Source organism: Arachis stenosperma, chromosome 2 (assembly GCF_014773155.1).
Source record: "Arachis stenosperma cultivar V10309 chromosome 2, arast.V10309.gnm1.PFL2, whole genome shotgun sequence".
In the NCBI taxonomy this organism is placed as follows: domain Eukaryota; kingdom Viridiplantae; phylum Streptophyta; class Magnoliopsida; order Fabales; family Fabaceae; genus Arachis; species Arachis stenosperma.
This window is the reverse complement of record NC_080378.1, coordinates 107,758,903-107,780,851: the sequence shown is the minus strand read 5'-3', so window position 1 is coordinate 107,780,851 and position 21,949 is coordinate 107,758,903. Positions and strand designations below refer to the sequence as shown.

The following is a 21,949-nucleotide window of genomic DNA, read 5'->3' as shown; positions in this document are numbered from 1 at the left end:
ATGAGCCATCACTTTTTCTTAAAAATTTGATTTCATGATAATGGTAATGGAACATAAGAAAGTTCAATTGCAGCCTCCTTCTCATCTTCTTTTTATTTTTTATTTTCTGTTCAATTTTTTTTAATTATTGAATTGCTTATGAATTAGAGATGATGATGATAGTAATTTGGATTGTAGAAAAGTTAATGGTGGTGATGGAAAGCATTGATGACAGTGGTGGATACAGGATAAGGACAAAAATGATATTTGATTTAGATAAGTGTGTCTTGTATACTATGACCAAACATAATAAAAAAATTTGTGTATTTTGTGTCTATGTATCTCTATGTATTTGTGTCTCTGTCTTTATGTCTAAAAGACACTAAACAAACACTGCCTTAAGGCCTAATTAGTTTTTGTTTCATTTTCAGTGTTTTTTATTTTTCAAGATTTTTGTTATGGAAAAAACCGAAAACAGTGACTTTTTCCTTCAAGAAAATCCTGAAAACAAATAACTCTAAGCATTTTCTTACTGTCCTTTTTGACATAGGTATTCAAGAAAACAGATCATTGATATTCTACATGTTTTACAGCCAAGGCATATGAAAGCTAACCCTATCTTCCTTCTGAAGCAGCAAACTGATTTTCTAAACCTTAATAACTTAAGTGCAATCATGTGACATGTCATGCTGTTGTCACAAACTGTATAACAAACTAAGGTAGGCTTGTAGATCTAATCTAGCAAAGGAATGAAATAGGATACCTAACCTGCCAGATAATCTACTTGCTTAAATGATACCCTAGGCATGATAACATGATCAATAATGACATCACTTTATTAGCATAACTGATGCCATAGTCAAATATAATAATGACTTAACTCTATTTTCTTAATCTATTTTTCCACAGATTTCAATCAATCTTATACTTTAATCTAGAGAGATCTCAAAAGTCATAGTTTATCATAAGGAACAATACTGAAATTGATGACATGTAATGTGTGGCTTCACCAACTAAATCTTTATAACAATCAAATATTCAAATTTTGCTCACCTATTAAGAGGACAACAGTGACACCCCGAACTTGAGTATCTGTAGAAAGTAGAAACTTCATGGTTTGCCAAACGGTCTTCAGAACTTGCATAAATGGAAAATTTACCATGCATACATCCAGTTCAACAGTTGAAGTCGGAAGCAAGATGTCATGCCAACACAATCTGTCCCAAATTGAACTCATTATGAAATATTATAACCCTCTCCTTTAACAGAAAGACTCAGCAGATGTTATGAGCAAAGCATCAAAATATTAAATATTAAATATTAAATGAAGAGAAAGGAACACATTTGAAGTTTTAAAAATGGAAGATTGGCTCTGAGAATGTAAACCTTCTTTTCTTTTGACATCATTAGCTCCATCCAATGCAAACCCACCACCTTGCCTAGAATGTAAATATGCCACATTGGTGCCAAGGTGGAACACTACCACAGAAATGTGCTCCATAAACAAACCTTTCTTGTTTGAATCTTTTCTATTCTAATTGCAGAATGTAATTCCTAACAAATATTCCAACAAATGGATCACTTCATATGGTAACAAAGCATAAAAAACATGCTGTCTAAGCTTCTTTACAATATCTACCCTTAATCCTGTGATGCATAATCAAACAAGAAAAGCAAGTATCTGCAGGAACATTCAACAACTTTCTATTAATATAATGATGGAAAACATATATGCAGGATGATTCAATGAGAAAGAGCTCCTGCTGCCATAGATCCATATTCAAAATGTTAGCAACAAGAAAAGTAGTATAGACACAGAATTATCAATACAGGAGTCCATTTATAGCAGAAAAATTACATATCCAAATAAAATACATGTCTTATTGATTCATTCAGTCCGAGAACTGGAAATCAAACTATTGTGTGATTTTACTAAGCTTTCTTAACAATTATACACCGCCACCAATCAGCATATGCTCTATCAGTCATAAATGCTACATTTTTTCTAAAACTACAACAATTACATTCAGGGCGAAAGAATAGAAGAGAAGAATGTGATGTTTCGTGTTTTCTTTGACACTGCAAATTGATGCCCAGGCATAAATCTCCAACAACAACAACAAAATTTCCTTAGTGCAGGAAACAAATTTCCCTCTTCATATGCCATCTTCGACATGTATGTAACATGGGTGATCGTGCAACAAACAGAGAAATGCTAAGGAACAATCACAAGAATCATAATGAACAAGAATTCAAAAGATCCTGCCACACGGTCGAAAGAATCCCATCACTCAACAGCTTTCTTCCCATCAGAATAGTAATTCAGGTACCACCGAACAAATTTCTTCAAGCCACTCTGCAGATCCGTCGTAGGCTTATACCCAAGCTCCCTCTGCGCGTAGCTAATATTCGCATGGGTATACTGCACATCCCCATTCCGCGGCAACTTCATGATGTTCCTCTTTGCCTTAACCTTCAACAGCCTCTCCAAAATGCTCACAAGTTCACTAACAGGCACAGGTGAAGTATTCCCCAAATTGAACACCCTCAGCTGCGCCGGCCCTCTCTTCTTCCCCCCACTCCCGGTGCTCTTCTCGGCAGTATCCAACGCCCCCAAACAACCCTTCACAATATCATCTATATATGTGAAATCCCTTGCAACCGTCCCATGATTTGCGGCCTCAAAGATCGCTATCTGCTTTCCCTTCAATATATCCTTAGTGAAGAAGAAGTAGGCCATGTCAGGTCTACCCCACGGACCATAAACCGTAAAGAACCTCAACCCGGTCAACGATAGCCCGTATATATGATTATAGGTGTGTGCAATCTCCTCACCGGCCTTCTTTGTCGCAGCATACAAACTAGCAGGCTGATCAGTCCTATCCTTCTCACTAAATGGCACCTTAGTGTTCAACCCATAAACTGAGCTACTAGAAGCCCAAACTATAGCAGGTTGTGGATTCACACTCTTACAAACCTCAAGCAAATTAACAAAACCAGCAATGTTACTATGCACATAAGAGCCAGGGTTCTCCATAGCATACCTCACACCAGCTTGAGCAGCCAAATGCATAACATGTGTGAATGGAACAACCTCAAAGAGCTTCCTCAGCAAAGCTTCATCATTGATGTCACCTTCCACAATGAACACACCAGTGCGCTCCAACAAAGCTTGCCGCGCACGCTTCAAAGACGGGTCATAGTAGTCATTGAAATTGTCAATGCCGAGGACCCCATCTCCCCGGCGCTTCAGCGCCGATGAGACGTGGGTCCCTACGAAACCGGCAGCGCCGGTTACCAATACGGTTAGTCCATTGCTGGAGCGGGCCCGGGCCGAGGCCCGTACCCTCTTCTCCCAGGCGGACCCGCCCCAATTGTAGTTCCTCAATGACCGGCGCGACGGGTCAGCTGCGGAGGTGATCGTCGACGGCGCCGGCGATCGGAGGAAGAAGATCAAGATGAGGGCCAAGAAGGCGAATGACCAGACCGTGAGCTTGGCGAGCGAGTAGTGCCAACGCGCGCCGCCTCCGCGCGTGAAGAAGTACGATGATTTCTCCATCTTGACCTTGCCTGGCGTCGAAGGAGCGCTGTCGATGTGCGACATTTTCTGCTCTCAGCTCGGAAAATATATTTTTTTTCTCGGGAAAGAGGCGGAAAATGTAGGATATTGGAACGTGCCCACTATTCTTCTCGCAAGTTTGAATCGAAATTTGAGGCCAATTGCAGCTACCTTGGTGTATTTTTCAGGGTTCTTCGATTTGCGGGTTGGAAATTTGGGTATTAGGGTTTCGTCGGAAAATGGAGCATTGTGCTGCAATTGCTGTTAAAAATGGTGGTGGTGTGTAATGGTGTTGGGGATGAAGAGGGAACAAAAAAGTTAGGGTTTCTTTATTATTTAAAAAGAGAAAAATTAAATTGAAATGGTTGGTGAGTGGTGACTTGGTTATGGTACTTTTTGCTTTTTCTTTTTTGCTGTAATGTGGGAATCTTGTTGTTTCTTGGAGGAATGGGTTGGAGGTGGTGGCCACTCCTTCTTCTTTTGGGTTTAATAGTTTTCACTTTTCACAGACAAAAAGGTTTCAAGAATTGATTTTGATTTAAACCAACTAATAAATAAAATGGTGTTAATAGAGAGAAAGAGGTGAATAGAGAAGAGGGTGGGTTGTGGGAAAGCCTTAGACTTGAGAAATTCAAAGGTTAATTTAATGAACTAGGTCTAGGATTCTGTTTGTTTGTTACTATATTTTAACGAATTTTGTTTTGGTAGAAAGAATAAATGCTTTGTAAAAATAGGTCTATCTCTAAAAGATACTAAATGCTAATTTGATTGGAGGGAGTGCCTTGAATTTTGGGATTTTTGTTATAAATTGCGTACCCCTCTTTTCTTATTGGATATTTTTCGTGTGGAGGAAATTCATTTTTTTTTTAATTTGTTATTATGTATGTGGAGGTTTTAGATTTGAGGAGCATAAATTGGTGGTTTTGTTTGATTGTGCAAAATGCAATGGACAAGGTTTTTGGCTTTCGGCTATAAAGAATTATCTATTTCACCAACATGTGGGAATGTGTGTGAGATCCATGGAAGTTAGTAAATTGATCATACCGAATTCAGAGAATTTAAATGTGAAATCTTTAATTAGGAGCTTTATTTTACTGATTTATGAAATTAGTTAGGTCAAAATTCTTTATCTTCTAGAGAGTCAAAGTATCTAAAATTCAAAACCCTATATATAACTCTTTTTAACTAAGTTGGACTTGAGAGTAACGTTAAAAATTACAATAAGTAAATAAGAACTAAGTTGAAGAATTAGAACACAGTAGAAACTGAAATAAGAACTTAGAAGAATTGAAAGGAAATATGCATTATTAGTTTTTATGTCATTATATGAATTCAATTGAAACTTAATTTTGGAAGAAAATAATTTGGACTTATTCGGCTCCAAATAATTGGTTTGCTCATCAACAACATGTATTTCTTATAATCTAAGTAAACATAAGTGTATTTGATACTTTTAATATGACTTTTTGTCAAAAAATTTACTATTGATTTTCCATTTGTAACAACTGCATCAATGGATAAGTCATAGACTATTTAATTTGACAATCACATAATATTTCTTCTTTGGAAGTTGGAATGCAATCCATTATGGAATTAAGGAATCAAAAGTTCAAATATAATGTAATTTATTTATATAATTTTTCTTTGTTTCTTTTCTCCATTTCTTACCTCACAATTTATTACATAGCTAACTTTAACTAGCTAAGGTCCAATTTGTAGCATATCCTACTATTAGTGTTGTCCTCATCATCCTAATAACTTTCACTTTTTTGGCATTGTTCCCTTATGACCAGGGCAGCATAAGACATACACTTTCCTCAAAAAGTTTAGATAATTCTATTAGGATTAGCCTATAGTTCTAGGTTTTTTTTTTTTAAATAATTAGTCATTTTGATCCTCAAAATATTTTGATTTTAACAAAATAGACTTTTACATTTGTTTTTGACAAAATAAATCCTAAATATTTATTTTACTTTATAAAATAATCTAAGTTAATTCATCACTTTAAATGATTGGGTCACTTTATTAAATAGAGTAAATATTTAAAAATTTATTTTATCAAAAATAAATGTGAGAGTTCGTTTTGTCAAAATTTAAATTCTTCAAATATCAAAATATTTATTTATTCTTTTAATTTTTTATACTCTTACAAGAATATTTATAAATTATCCATTTTTTTATTACAATCATGATAATTAAACTTGTGTTTATATGAGATACAAAGTCATTGAAAAAAATAAATGTACTAATTATCTTTTACTTGCATTTCAAAAAATAAAACAAAATAAAAATCTTACAATTAAAGCATGAAATAATCCTAAAATAGTCTAATAAGTAATGACAAATTGAGAATTGACAAATGACAAAGCTCTCTATATTATTCACTAAGAATTGGTTTGAGTAAATATAGCCCCTATATAAATTATTGTCAACTTGTGTTTGTTAGGGTGTTAGAGTGAGGGAAAGAAAAAAATAAAAAGGAGAAAAGGAAATGCATTGAATGAACAACTTGGAGTGCAAACAAACTTGAAAATGAAGGAAAAAGCATCTCCTCCCTAGAATCCTTATTATGTAAGGGCAGTAAAGTATCATGTGCTTCAACACATATGTATGTATAGATTAATGTGGAACAATCTCAAGATAAGGACAAGGTTGCTTCATTCACAAGGTTTTTCAAGGTTTGAGAATCAAATCAAATATATATTTAGGGAAAGAGTAATAGTAAAGGGAGAAAAATGTACAAATTTGTTTGTTTGTATTATTGCACACATTTTACTATCATTACCGCACTCGTGTAATTCATAATATAATAAAACACCAATTTTCATATAGTTACAATTGTATAGATATAGACAGAGATGTGTAGAAAGACACCGTTGCACGGTAGAAACCATAACACAAAGCTGACTCTAATGATTAAGCTTCAAATTCTTCCACCCTGAATTATTATTATTATTATTATTATTATTATTATTATTATATTATTATTATTATTCAGAAAGTGAGATTTTAGGATGATCTCTTATGATCGTGGAATAATATAAATTTGTAAGATTAGAACATAAAGTTATGGTAAACTTTTTTATTTTAAATTAGTATTTTTATGGCGGTGAAATATATTTATAAGAGATAAGTATAAGAACTAGAGATAGATAAAATTCTGTTTTGTTACTGTTTTCATAACATATGGATACAGATATAAATATATTAAAAGACATAGATACAAATAGATATAAATTTTTGAATATATTTGACAATAGTGTATATAATATAACAATTTTATTCAAATATTTATTTTAATTTTATTGGTTCTCTACCATCATCTATCACTAACACTAAAATTTTTGTTACCATAGCTTTCTACCATCACTGTCACCAGTAATATTTTAATTTTACCATATAATACTATCATCAACTTTTATTTATTCATCAATTCAGCAATTCAGATGTTTCATTAAAATAACTGAAACAAGTTGAAATAAATGAAAATAAGAACGAATATGAGACGGATAGATATGAGGAATGGTCGACCACTATTTAAAACTTGTTTAGTCTTTTTTTTCTTTTTTAAATTGATTCAAGTAATAGTAAAGACGAACATATTTGAACAACGCCTGAGTGTAAACGAATAAATTTGACCGAAGATGATGACTAATAGTGGTGATGAGTGTGACAGTGTAAAGAAAGAAAGAAAAAAAGAGAAAAGGAGATGAAGAAGAGAGAAAGGGTATCAGTGGTGGCGACCAACTAGCGGCAGCAATGTGGAGGGACACAACAATAAAGAAAGAAGTAGACATAATGGGTATGGCAATGTGAAGAGAGAAAGAGAGAAGGAGATGGAAAAGAGAGGAGAGACAGTGGCAGTGGCTCCGGCAGTGGTGTAGAGGAGAGACACGGCAATGAAAGAAAAAATATAAAGGAAGGAACGTGGATGTTAGAAGAATTTTGGGGTTAGAAACACATAATAGAAAAGATAAATGAGGAAAGGGAAATTAGAGTTAGATTAATTCGAGACATAATTAAAATTTCAAAAAAAAAAAGGGATAAAATGTAAAATTTTGTGTCTTATAAGGTGTGTTTCAATATCTCAACTTAAATAAAAAATACTAAAAATATATATTTTGTGTATATTTGTGTGTCATTGTGTATGTCTATAAAAAAATTGTGTCTCAACAAATATACAATAGATATGTGTCATTGTGTTCATATTTTTGATATACGAAAATACTAACTAAATACACACTAATGTACCTTAGACATATATTAAGTATTTATTTATAATGTTTGAAAGGAGAATATGAAATATCTTACATAAATTAAGTAAATAGTTGATTAAGTGAATAAAAAAATATATCTTACATCAATTTTCTAAATTTTGGAGAGAGAAGGAAAATTGGAAAGAACTTTATCTAAAAAAATAGTTGAATAAGTAAATAAAAGAAAAATATGTAAATAAACTATAATAAAGAGAAAATTATTAAGATGCTAATTTGACCAACTTTTTTCTCTTTCATTGCCTAATAACTTTTCTATCTTTATTCTTTATCCTTATTTTTTTTGTGACATCCTTATTTTCTTTTTAATGTCGACTATAAGTGTCTAATTTCTATGTATATAACTTAAATACCAAACTTCCAACAAATTTAAAATAACAATAAATTTATATATATATATATATATATTAAATTTATTTATTTTTATAAAATAAAAAAGGTTTCTTGTTTTGGATTGAAATCCCCTGACAGCATAAAAGAGCAATGAGAACTCAGAATATGACGGAAGAAGAAAGAGTGGCGGTGGCACTGTTCTTAATTATTTATTAGTTTACTTTTCTCTTTTTAGGTAAGGGACATATTTGTGAAAGATTAAAAACTAATATGACAAATCAAACAGTATCCTTTGCCATGTGCAATTTGATATTATATTATATATATAGTAATGACAAAATGGAAAATAAAATAAAATAAGGCATGAGACACGGCCATGGGGTGATTTTTCATCATTGTCAATGAATTATCATGTGCATATTAAGCCTATAAGGTGGAATAATTTGTGCACATTTTATTGTCAAAACCATAGATTTAGTTATTGTAAAATATTTAGTGCAGAATCACATGCATCTCTTAAAATACTCACCAATGTGGTTCTGCTATGAGAAATGTTAGTAATGAGATGGCCATGTGAGAAGGAGTTATGAACTTCACCTATATTAGATATGCAATAATTAATGTCTATTTTTTTATTATAATAATAACTATTATTATTATTATTATTTTTTGGGGTCTGAAATAATTAATGATAAACATAATCAGATTGGAGAAAAATGAAGTTTTTTTTTCCTCCATAGACCTTGCTTTAGATTAGAGACCAAACTAATTTTTTGTTTTTGTTTTGTAGAGGCCGAAGCCTACAATGAATCAGAAGTGAGTCCAAGTTTTATTGTGAGGAATTTCAATTCCACACTTGTAGGTTGGATTTATTTATTTCTTTTATTTCTTTTTCAATAAGAAAAGTGACTTTTGTTATTAAAAATTTATGTTTGTGTAACTTATTTGAATAAAATTTTAAGAGAAAATAGAAAAATCATCTTCCTAAGAATAAGTTTAAAGGCAACAACTTTTTTTCGGACTAAACTCTATTTTAGTCCTTGATGAAAATTTCTAAGCACAAATTAGCCTCTTCTTGTTACTATTTAAGAAGATAAACAAATTTATCCCTTCATATGAAAATATATTTAAATGGTAGAAAATGGTAATTTTAAAATCTTTTTTTCTTTTGACCGTTAACATAATTTTATTGATTAGAATTGAAGACCTAATCCATAATTTTTTGGGGCATTTAATACATAGATTCATCATTACGGGGCACGGGCCAGGAAGCCCGACCCACACCGAAACCAACCGACCCACTAAACAATAATCCCTGATTCTAAACTAATATCTAACGTCCTGAGACAACTCCCTAAACCACTACGCCTTGCTTGTACTTGATGCCATACATGTTTGGGTTCTTCGAAGAGCTCAAGTTTAGTTTTGGATAAATAGTTTAATTAAGTTACTTTTAAAAAAATAATTTAAATAATAAATGATTATATTAAAAATAGTTTATAAATGAGTTATTTTATATTTTGATTTTTAGTTTTAAAAGTATTTATTTTATAGAAATGTAATAAAAAGTAATAGTATTATGAGAGAAGTCATTTTTTTAATTTCTCTATAATAAATTAATTAATTAATAAACCAAAAATTACATGAGATTGAATTTGTTATACTATCTTATCTCTTCAATGCACTTTTCATTTTAGGGTTAATGGGTTATCTTATTTCTTTGTTCCAATTATAGTGGTAAAAATCGAACCAAATTAGTTGGTTCGATCGAAAAATTGATAAATTGGACTATAAATGGGTTCGATTTCTTTTTAGACCGTGTAAAATAAAAATCAATATAAATCGATCAAATTCAATAAAAACCAATAAAAACCGGTTCAACCAGTTCGGTTGCCACTATATGGTGCTTCATAGCTGCGCATCTCCACCTGTCAACCTATTAGCATGTGTTATTTTGGAGAAATCCAAAATGTTAAAACCAAAGTTCGAAAGTTGCAATTTAATTTTAAAAATTACACCAAATATTAATACTATTATTTTTTATAAGTCAAAAATTCAAAAAATTACTTTTAAAGCTTCTCAAACGAATCCTAAGTCAATTCTAAGCCTCTATTTTGGTATGGAAAGGAGGCCATAGGCCCAAGAAAGAGAAAAAGTTTAACACAACAAAAAATAAATTTTTATTAATACTACTATTTTTTATAAGTCAAAAATTAAAAAAAATATATTTTTAAAGCTTTTCAAATGAATCCTAAGTCAATTCTAAGCCTCTATTTTAGTATGGAAAGGAGGCCATAGGCCCAGGAAAGAGAAAAAGTTTAACGCAACAAAAATTGGATTTTCATTGGGATTAACATTGTTTGGGTTGGGGTTGGGTTTCCCGGCCCTTACCCTTGACCAAAGAAAAAGTTCATCCCAAAATCCCTTGAAATCATTTTGAAAAGGTAATTCTCAAAAAAGCATTGAAAAAGACTAGACAAGGAAAATGGACAGTGATAAAGATAACCTTAAGTCAATCCCAACCAAAAAAAAATGATAAATCAACTAAGTTAGATTGGTCTAGTAGTTAACTCACTAATTTGCTTAAATAAGTGACCAAAATTCAAATCCCATCTTATATATACAACAATCCATCAGCCAACGACAAATCTTTAAATAGAACTCCAATTCTTGACGGATTTGTCTTTGGCCTGCCAAGCTAGGAAATACCGTGGAAAACTAAAAAACAAAAAAAAAAATCAAATAACCTTAAGCCATTGCTATGCATACAACAATCTATTAGCCAACGACAAATCCTTAATGGAATTCCTATTCCCGATCGATTAGTCTTTGACCTAGTAAATTAGGAGATACTGTGAAAACTAAAAGAAAAAAAAAAAGATAACCTTAAGTCACTATAGAGAATCAAATTACATTATTTGATACAACAAAACCAATGACTCATTTCAATATTACAAATTGTTCTCAAGTCGTTACAAGGAAATAACTCAGAAATCAAAAGCAAGCCATAATAATCTCACACTGCTTAGTGAGCATTTTATATTATATATATTTCTCTCTCCCTTCCCTACTAAAAATGTACAAGAATGTTTATTGCTTGGTGTACTTTGCAAGAACTTCAAAGTAATCAGGGAATGTTTTCCGGGTGCAACCAGGATCATTGATGGTTACTGGAACATCGCCACAAGCAGCAAGAGAAAATGCCATGGCCATTCTGTGGTCATCGTACGTGTCGATCGCCGTGATGTTCAGTTTCTCGGGTGGCGTTATCACACAGTAATCAGGACCTTCTTCAACTGTTGCTCCTAGCTGAAATACCAACGACGGGACAATGAGATAAGAACTTCCCAATTGAATGTTATATTTGCTTGAATTTTATATTGTCAATCAAATGTGTGTAAACTTTATTGACACTAACAGTGCATATAGATCAAATCCTTCTTTTACAAGGAATTTCAATGTTTGAACTTCTACTTTTATAGCTTGGTTTGGTTTCAAAATCATTTAGTTTCTCAATGAATTGTTAACTCATTTGGGGCATTCATTTTATTAAAAAGAAGCAGCAAGACACTACTCACCTTCCTAAGTTCTGTGCAAATTGCTATCATTCTCTCTGTCTCCTTAACTCTCCAACTAGCCACTGAAAAGTAGAAGAAACATAAAGAATAAATCAGTGCCTGAGATGCAAACAAGTTTGCTTGAATGATATAGCAGAAGATATAGCTCAAATGGAGTATATAGCCAATGAGACAATGACTCGCGCTACCCCTTTTCGGATAAAACTACATACTTGCAATTTGTTAAAAACATTTTAAATTAAACAAATAAACAAGGAAGGTGTATCAATATTATTTCTAATTATACTGAAGACATCACAACAAGAACTATGTGAGTTACAAAGGGGCTACAATAATTAAGAACCACGGATAAAGTTCTCAGAAAAACAAGTAAAATTAGAAGACCATGGTTTTAAGGACATAGTGGCTAATCGAATTCCGATGTAATTAACCACAACAAAAGAACTTTTTAAACAAACTAATAGAGCACAGACAAAGGAATAAACCATACCATCTCTTATGGCAGTGGGGCCATTAGCAAATAGCGCAACAACGGCAAGTGTCATGGCAACATCTGGCATCTTGTTCATATTGACATCAACGCCTTGCAAGACTTTTCGGCCTGAAGGATCTCGTGGTGGGCCAGTAACGGTGACACTGTTCTCTGTCCATGTAACTTTAGCTCCCATCTTTTCGAGAACTTCAGCAAATTTTACATCTCCCTTTAATAAAGATGGATCAAGTTAAGAGAAGCTCAGGGCATTTTTAAGCGAAATGCAAAATGGCTCCACTGAAAAATATAATCTGATCAGGATTCATGTCATAGAGTTCATTGGATTCACATACCTGTAAACTACTTGTGCCGCAGCCTACAACTGTGATAGTCCCACCGGTAACAGCTGCACCTGCGAGGAAGTAGCTGGCACTAGAAGCATCGCCTTCAACAAAAGCATTCCCAGGAGACCTGGTAGGAAACTTCCAATTATAGTCACAATAATTTAATTCTGAAATCTTTACAACTCAATAATAGAAACTTACTTGTACTTTTGACCTCCGTGGACCAAGAACCTATCCCAGTTACCACTGTGCTCCACATGGACTCCAAAGCGCTCCATCAGTTTCAAAGTCATATCAACGTAGGGAACAGAAATCAGTTTATCGATAATCTCAATTTCAACATCACCAAGGGCCAAAGGAGCTGCCATGAGCAATGCAGTCAAGTATTGACTGCTAATTGATCCAGACAACTTCACCTGCAAATAAGATGAATAAAAGCATTTGAAAAGGATCAAATAAACACCGGTTACAATATTTTTCTTCAGAGAAGTTATAATTAAAATACCATATCTATGTAAAGTTATCGAACAGGGTTTGTAAGTAACTTTAGAAAATTAAGCAATCCCATTTCGAAGGACAGTCCATGACTCAGTTCTCAATTTGACCGAAAAATTATAAAAATGATGGATAGAGTTTGATAAGAAAAATCCTCATCCAACATTCCTCTCACTATTTAATTCAAGAACCAATCAGTGGCTTGTAATTGTCATTCTAAAATAGAAGAAAGATCATTCAATTAGAGTTTGTCTGCCTCAACCAACTGTGAAGTTTATTTAGCCAGAAGAAATTTTAACAATATAAATACAAATTGACGTCACAGGCCACTCCCTCACTAATTCTCAGTTAAAATTATCATGAAATAATAGTAGCAACTCTACTATAAACTGTTTCAACAATAACAGAGAATTTTAACGCCGATGCCAGAAGGTATAATGAGTAAGGATAGACACATGCATTACACAACTGGCACATAATCTAATAAAATCCTAAGGCAAAACCTTACCTTTCCCCCAGGAAGTCCTCCCTTCCCAACTACACGAACAGGTGGACAGTTTGTGCCAAGGGAACAATCAACATCTGCACCAAGCTGCTTGAGACCAGCCACCAAATCTCCAATAGGCCTCTCTCTCATTCGGGGCACCCCATCAAGTACATAGCTGAAAAAAACACAAATTGGTTCATTAGCAACTCAGACCAGTGATCATGACAGAAGAAAGTAGAGGTTAAGGTTGATCATCAGGGGTGCTCCTCAAAATTTGTTTGCTCAACCTTCGCATGCTCGTATAAACTCGTATAAATATTAAATGTAACTAAAAAGGCACCTTTAAGTTTTGAAAGAAGGGGTTTGACTAATCTAAAAAGAATTGTCTAGATTATAATAGTATAAAGAAAGAGTGCATGCTCTATTGTTATTTATACTATAAGTAATTCGAAGATTGTGAGGACTTATAATATGACAGACCTTGTGTTTCCACCTGCAGCAGTCACAGCTGCTGTCAAAGGACGCATTGCAGTACCAGCATTTCCAAGAAATAAAGTAACTTCCTCTTTAGACTCTCGACCAGTGGGAAACAACCCCCCACAGCCTTCCACGATTGCTTGTTTGGCATTTTTGTCATCTTCCACTCGTAGTCCAAGGGTCCTTAATGCACCGAGCATGTAATGAACATCCTCGCTATTCAACAAGTTGTCCACAACAGTTGTTCCCTGAATAAAAATAGCAGAAATAATGTCAACAAGACAACCATTGACGAATCAAAAGTTGTAAGAGCAATAAAATGAAACTGATCTTGAAACACCCGCTAACTTCATATGTTATTTTATTTTATTTCTAAAAATACTTTAATCAAACTTGAATAACCAACGACCATGTAGATATTCTTACATGCCAAATTTCAAAAAGTCTAAAACATGAATAAGTATATAATCCTGCTTCCTCTAAAGTATCTAGAAAATAACAATTGGATCACATAGTCAAATTACAATCAGCATTCTAATCATTAGAGACTTCATTAAAATATCAATCTTCTTCATGTCTTCATAGAAAAGCTACTTCATTTTCACACGAATAATGACAATATTCAATATCATCAACAAATCAACTCTAGCTCCTAATCACATTCCAGTCCACATTCCACATTTCTTATCATTGGGCATATTAATTTCATGTCCATTTATGCTGAATCAAGTGCTTCAATTTCATCAAAACCATAAAATTCAAAATCAACAACATAAGCTCCAGCTTCCAATTACAGAACTAAAAAGCTCTTTTTTTTTTCCCTCAAAAATGAAATTAAATGAAATCTTCACCTCAGAGAGAGCAGCAAGAAGCAAAATTCGATTGGACAGAGACTTCGAGCCAGGCAATGTGATGGTTCCGGAGATTTCTTTGATAGGTTCCAGAACGATCTCCGGCGCCGTCGAAGGCTTCTCTGTAGCGGCAACAGATGCAGAAACCCTAACCACATTATTATTGCACCTACCCACCTCAAAATTTCCCAAAAAGACACCATTTTTGTGATTCAAGCTCACAGATTTTGAGGTGCCCCAAAGTTGTGACTTCAATGAAACTGAGTTTGCTGATTTGGGTATGTGGGAATTGTGAGTATGGCGAAGAAGAATCTGTGCGTTTTGAGGACCATTGTGGATTCTGGTCACTTGGGCCATCTCAAAATTTTGTTAAGATTCAAACTTTATTAGATGCTCTGCAATAATCCTCAATCTCTTTTGTAAATGTGTTTTTCTGAGTGCGAGTGAAACAAGTTATTTTGTGTTTTGCTTTTGGGGGGTTGGTGAAATGAGTGGTTGGTGGATTGACTCTTAAATTATAAAAGTGACTTAAATTATTTTAGATATGCCAACCAAGATGCACATTTCTCACACGAAAAAAGGAAATTGAGACTGATTTGAGAAGTGCACCTACCAACAAAATTGGGTTTAGGTAGGTCCTTGGTTATTACTTATTACAATTAGTAGTTAGGGTGGTAAATTGAGGAGAACATATTAGATAGCATTATAAGATTAACGAATTTTAATATTTTGGTAACAATGTTATCTATTTGAAAAGTTTGGATTTTTTTAATATTTTTGTATACAATAAATATTTTTAAAATATCAAAATTTTCAACGAAATATTGTATATTTAACATCTTAAAAAATACTTTTAGAACACTTATTAATTAAATTCTTAATTTTGATACACTCTTAGGATTGTAAGAGTGTGAAATACTATTAGACATGAAATAGTGCATGTGAAGCAAACCATAAAATAGTTTTATATTATACATATATTAATCGGATTGCAAAAAAAAGTCAAATTTCTAAAGAATTTATCTTTTCTGAGTAAATGCTTTTTATAGTTTTATTGATTGTAAATAAAAAATTATTTTACAATACCATTTTATATATATCAAAATTATATGATTATGTAATAAAATATTATCAAATCATGGACTTAATCTAGTAATTAGCTCAATCTCCCATCAATTACATGACTTGATTCAAAACTTGTAGTTTTCCTTCACCAACAAAATTATATCAACAACAATCTAAGTGATCCAAGTGATTGTATTTGAAAAAGACACAAATGTTCAATGGTGAAAATGAAACTAGTACCCAAAAATTATTTCTATAACGAATTGACTAAGTTTATTTCTTTATTTATTTATGATAGAATGAGGTTACTCATATTGAATTAATTTAGTTTACATATCTTGATCCTTACATATATTTTTAGTGTATATATAGGTAGTGATTATTTTTAAAAACTGAAACTGAGATCAGAAGATTCCAAAAAATTTAGTTTTAAAATACAAAATTTTAGTTATTTTAATAAAAGAATGGAAACACAAAGGAATTGAAATTTCTAGAGATTGAAACTTTAATTTTTTTTAATAATTAAGTATATTTTAGCAAATATTCGTATTTCATATTTATATTTATCTTGAACCAAATCTAATACTAAGATATAACTTAATTCTTCACACATTAAACCAAACATGATATAAAAACTTAGTTTAATCTCAATTTTTCAATTTCTATCTCTCCTTCAAATGTAATCTTAATGTTTGTTTTAAAAACAATTATCATCATTCATTTTAAATTTTTAATATATAAAATATTTAAAAATTACAAAAAAGAATAAAAAAAACTTTATGACTCTATACGAATGTTTTCAATTCAATATTAAATATGCTCTAAGCTCTAAAGTATTTTAGCATTTATATATTAGAAAGGTGCACACGAATCTATTCGAAGAAGGGGTTGGTGAGAAGGGAAAGGTTGGTGCAATGGACTAAAGAGAAGCAGAAAGCAAGGCAGCCAAACGCTATCTCTATCTCACCAAACCAGTGGGATATTTACTGTTTAAGTTTTGGAATATTCTTTAAAATTATACCAAAAAAAAATTATTGTCTAAAAAGGTCTCTTTTCTCAGGATGAAAGAAAAAATATTTTCAAGAAGTTATATTAAAATGGTTAATTAATTTAAAATTATAATCAAAGCAATTTCCCCAAAACTAAATCATAATTCGATCATCTAAATTAGACTATTTTTTTTTCTTTTTCTGTTTTCCTCTTAAAAGAAAAAGCAACACAAGAAAAGGACTTAATTCTCATGTTATATAAGAGTGCCAATACATGCTAGATTCTGAAATGTTCTTCTATCAAATTATGGATGTGTTTTCTTTTTTTCCTATAGCAGCACAACTACAGGATGGTATTTATGTAAGTTATGCTCCTTTACTTAGTATAGAGCGGTGTAGATATTATGCGTTGAAATACCAAATCAGATGAACCACCATGAATGTTATTCAATGAGAATAATTGATTTTGACCGTGTAGCAAATGCATAACTCAACTGTTCAAAGTGTTATTACAAGTTCATACTTCCATCTCCTGCTTTGATCTAAGAAACTCAAATGAGAATCACAAGCAACTGTAACCTAATCTATTCCTTATTCAAGTGAAGGAATGCCCTTTAAACATGCCTCATGCAAATTCCCCTCTCAATGTAAACTTCAACTCAAACCAAGGCAAAAACAAAAATAAAGAAACTAATACATCTTAGATAAGTGATTTTGCTGCAGCAATAACAGCTTCCTTTGTGATGCCAAACTCTTTGTATATTTTTCCTGCCGGAGCGCTAGCTCCGAATCGATCAATGCCTATTGCTTTTCCTTTGCTTCCAATGATTCTCTCCCACCCAAATGTTGATCCTGCCTCAATGCTAACTCTAGCTGAAACAGCAGCAGGGAGAACACTCTCCTTGTATGCCTCCGATTGCTCGTTGAAAAGTTCCCATGAAACGAACGAAACGACTCTAACGGCCTTACCTTCCTTTCTGAGATCATCAGCAGCCTTGGCAGCAATCTCCAATTCGGAACCAGTTCCAATCAAAATGACATCAGGCTTATTGCCTGTTGAGTTGTCTGAGATGGTGTATCCACCCTTTCCGACTCCTTCAATAGAAGTTCCAGGAAGATTGGGCAACTTTTGCCTAGAAAGGGCGAGGATAGAGGGTCTCTTCCTGTTAAGCACGGCAACTTTGTATGAGCCGGCAGTTTCATTACCATCAGCAGGACGAAGCATCAAAACATTAGGCATCGCCCGGAAGCTTGCCAGGTGCTCAATAGGTTGGTGGGTCGGCCCATCCTCTCCAAGTCCTATTGAATCATGGGTCATCACATAAATAACACCAGCCTGAGACAGGGCAGAAAGCCTTATGGCAGCTCTCATGTAGTCGGTGAAAACAAAGAAAGTTGCGCAGTAAGGAATCAGGCCAGGGCTGTGTAGAGCAATGCCGTTGCTGATTGCTCCCATGCCATGTTCTCTGACGCCAAATCTAATATTACGCTCAGCAGGAGTGTCCTTTTGGAAGTTCCCAAACATTTTCATCAAGGTCATGTTGGAAGATGCAAGATCCGCACTACCACCAAGCAGACCGGGAAGAACCTTTGCAAGGGCATTAAGGTTGTGCTGAGAGAGATTTCTGGTGGCATCACCTGGGGTCTCCGGGGTGTATGTCTGAAATCAAATTGGAAGGGTGACAAGCATCAATGTTATGGACATCAACAGCCAAATTCCGTTACTTAGATATTTGAATAATAGTTTTAAGATCATAAACACCAGTGTCCGTTAAAATTTAAAGAACAAAATATCATATTTAAAACCAAGATACTCATAGAAATCAGATTCATGACACATCAAGGGTGTGTTTTTCCAATTTCTGAAGATAATAATTCAGCAACTAAAATCATCTATAAAATTGAAAAAGTTGAAAACTGATTTTATTTGTTTATTTCACTAAAAAAGATTTTCTAGCAAATTAAGCTGAAACATATGCACCCTAAACCTTATTAAAGATCCTGAGCACCACTAGAAGTAGTTTAGAGTTAACTCACTGGAAGTGCTTTCTCCCATCCAGCAGGAAATTCTCCATTGATAATACACTTCAGTTCTGCAGCTTCCTCCTTGTATTTCTTCTCATATTCGGCAAACTTTTTATTCCACTCGGCTTCAAGTGCAGCACCCTCAGGGATGTGGCGACTCCAGTGCCTGGTAACACAGGCAAACGATTCTTGTTCAGTACCATATAAATATCAACTGTAAAAAAAGGAAAGAGAGAAATATTTAAACCCTATTATCCATACTTTTTGACATCCTCAGGCACATGGAAAGGCTCATGTGCCCATCCAAGGTTCTGCCTTGTAGCCTCAACTTCTTTGGCACCCAATGCACTTCCGTGCACACTGTAGGAGTTAGCCTTGTTAGGAGAACCATAACCAATTGTGGTCGTGACCTGTGAAATGGGTAAAACCGGACAAAGACTAATCAATAAAACTGTTAAAAACCACTTACACACATACAAAGTACCCAGACATTAATTTCACATTTACCAAGTTCAGCATGTTAGGAAATTATTTAAAATAATCAAATCAATATTTTTTTTGTAAAGAGAAAAACCTCAATATCAGTTTACTGTAAGGCAGATTTTGCTTGTTATTATAATTATATACGAGAAATCTAGTTCCAACGTTAGCCATATTAAACCAACCTTGATTAGTGTGGGTCTGTCTTTCACAGCCTTTGCCTCCTTGATGGCAGCACGAATTTCATCATAACCATTGTTTCCATTCTTTACCCAAATAACATGCCATCCAAGTCCCTCAAAACGTCTATCAACACTCTCAGTGAAAGCAATTTCAGTGTTACCGTCAATAGAAATGTGATTGTCATCATAGAATGCTATTAGCTTCCCTAATCCCCAGTGGCCAGCAAGTGAGCATGCTTCATTTGCGATTCCCTCCATCTGGCAACCATCACCCAATATAGCATACCTTCATGAAATAACAAATGCCATTAACAAAATGCCACAGCCACACAATCTCATAATTTTTAGAAGTGGAAGAAGTGAGGATTAAGGGTATTTTACGTGTAATGATCAACAATCTCATTGTCAGGCTTATTAAATCTCGCAGCCAAGTGCTTCTCTGCGAGGGCCAAACCCACAGCATTGGCAATACCCTGACCAAGAGGACCTGGACAAAATACAAGAATAGATAGGTAAATTAAACATACTGAAAAGCCAAATTAGAGTCAGCTAGTATATAAACTCAAATTATATCTAACCTGTTGTAACTTCAATTCCAGGTGTCTCAAAATTCTCAGGGTGTCCGGGAGTCCTGCTTTCCCACTGACGGAATTGCTTCAAATCCTCCTCCTAAAAATTAAACCCCATGAAAGCTCACCGTTAATATCCAACCATAATTAAGCCAAACAATAGGCCACCCTTGTATTGAACAAAACAAAAAGAAAGAACACTGCTTGTTCAACAATGAGTCCAAATGAATTTCCATCGACACCAAGCTAAACAACACACCAGGAAAGAAACAGACACACATAAATAATTAAACTAAAAAAACAATCATAAACAACAAATATCAACTAAGAATTTTCTCACAAAGTGGGGTCAGCAAAGGGGATTGAAAAGTAGTAGTCTTCTCTATCCCAAACTAAATTCCTTCTCAATGAAGCTGTCACTATTATTCTCAGTCTACCTCTAACAAAAATGACACAAAACTCCAAAAAGACCACCTTCAATTGTGACACTCCCTACATGGTTGTATCACCTTACTTCATGTTCGACAGTAACATACTCAAATCATAGTAACCGAACTGAAAATTATGCAAACCAAAACCTTGCACGCAGATCCATTCAACACAGATCATAAAATTTAAAAAAAAAAACATTCAGATCCAAAGCACCAGACAAAAGGGTGAAAACTCAGATAGAGATTCCAATAACGAAAAGTTAAAAAAGTAAGATAAAATACACAAAGCAACAAACTTTGCAACAGATCCAAACAAACCAACATGAAAATTTCAAACCTTTCAACAAAACACAAACACACAACGATGACACTAACCTTGACGCTATCATAGCCAGCAAGGTGAAGCAACGCATACTGAAGCATGCAACCATGTCCAGCGGAGAGAACAAAGCGATCACGGTTGAACCATTTCGGATTCTTCGGGTTGTACCTCATAACCTCGTCATAGAGCACGTGACCCATCGGGGCGCAACCCATGGGAAGACCCGGGTGACCCGAATTCGCTTTCTCAACGGCATCGATAGCGAGGAACCGGATCGTGTTGACCGACTTCTCAACGATCGCGGGGTCGGCGGCGGTGCGGTCGACGGTATCGACGGCGGAGGAGGAGGAAGCGGAGACCTTGAGGGCGGAGATTGGGGGGATGCGGCGGAGGGAGATTGCGGGTTGGGTCGGGTTAGATGAGGCGGTTGGGCGGAGACCGGAAAATGAGGGGAGGGAAGAGCGGCGGGATGAGGAGGCGGGACGGGAGAGGATGGATTGGGAGACGGAGAGAGAGGAAGATGCCATGGTTGGTGGTTTGTGTGCGAGTATGAGAGAGTGAGATAGAGAAAGAGAGAAGAAGAAGAAGAAGAAGGTGTCGATGGTGAAGGGTCCATGTTTGGGTTTTGTAGAGAGAGAGACAGAGGGATCGTTGAAGTTGTCGCCCACACTGGACTATTGCACTGTTCCTTTAGAGAGAGAAAATCTTAATTAAATAATAAATTATTATTTTTCGATTTCACAAAGATAACAAAATAATAATAATAATAATATATTTGGATGCAGAAAGGAATCATCAATATCAATCAACGAACATGATTTCTAAAAAATATATATATAATAAACTAAAATATTACCCCAGGCACTTAATTTTTAAATATTGAATATTTGTTTCAAATTATTAAATATAAAAGTAAATATTTTAAAAAAATTTAATATTTTAACTTTCTCGACCTTCCATGCCTCACGAATGAAATTGTGTGAAAAAAAAAATAACTGATCATAATATATTGGAGAAAACTTTCTCAACCTTCCATG

The 21,949-nt window shown here is 34.0% G+C and overlaps 3 protein-coding genes across 3 annotated transcripts; all 3 read right to left on the bottom strand.

The window, feature by feature from the left end:
* Positions 1-1,799: 1,799 nt before the first annotated feature.
* Positions 1,800-4,276, bottom strand: LOC130962277 (UDP-glucuronate 4-epimerase 3-like). The gene has a single exon (XM_057888474.1). The coding sequence runs from the start codon at positions 3,581-3,583 to the stop codon at positions 2,267-2,269; it is 1,317 nt and encodes a 438-aa protein (XP_057744457.1). The 5' UTR covers positions 3,584-4,276; the 3' UTR covers positions 1,800-2,266.
* Positions 4,277-11,013: 6,737 nt separating this feature from the next.
* LOC130960954 (3-phosphoshikimate 1-carboxyvinyltransferase 2) lies at positions 11,014-15,337 on the bottom strand. The gene is made up of 8 exons (XM_057886515.1): positions 14,850-15,337; positions 14,002-14,246; positions 13,543-13,696; positions 12,741-12,955; positions 12,549-12,666; positions 12,214-12,424; positions 11,724-11,785; positions 11,014-11,454 (listed from the first exon to the last, which is right to left on the bottom strand). Exons 1-8 carry the CDS (start codon positions 15,204-15,206, stop codon positions 11,236-11,238), a joined length of 1,581 nt encoding a protein of 526 aa, XP_057742498.1. The 5' UTR covers positions 15,207-15,337; the 3' UTR covers positions 11,014-11,235.
* A 1,988-nt stretch (positions 15,338-17,325) lies between these two features.
* On the bottom strand, positions 17,326-21,485 carry LOC130961112 (transketolase, chloroplastic-like). The gene is made up of 7 exons (XM_057886795.1): positions 20,966-21,485; positions 20,169-20,259; positions 19,972-20,077; positions 19,594-19,876; positions 19,190-19,338; positions 18,941-19,094; positions 17,326-18,563 (listed from the first exon to the last, which is right to left on the bottom strand). Exons 1-7 carry the CDS (start codon positions 21,437-21,439, stop codon positions 17,604-17,606), a joined length of 2,217 nt encoding a protein of 738 aa, XP_057742778.1. The 5' UTR covers positions 21,440-21,485; the 3' UTR covers positions 17,326-17,603.
* Positions 21,486-21,949: the final 464 nt, after the last annotated feature.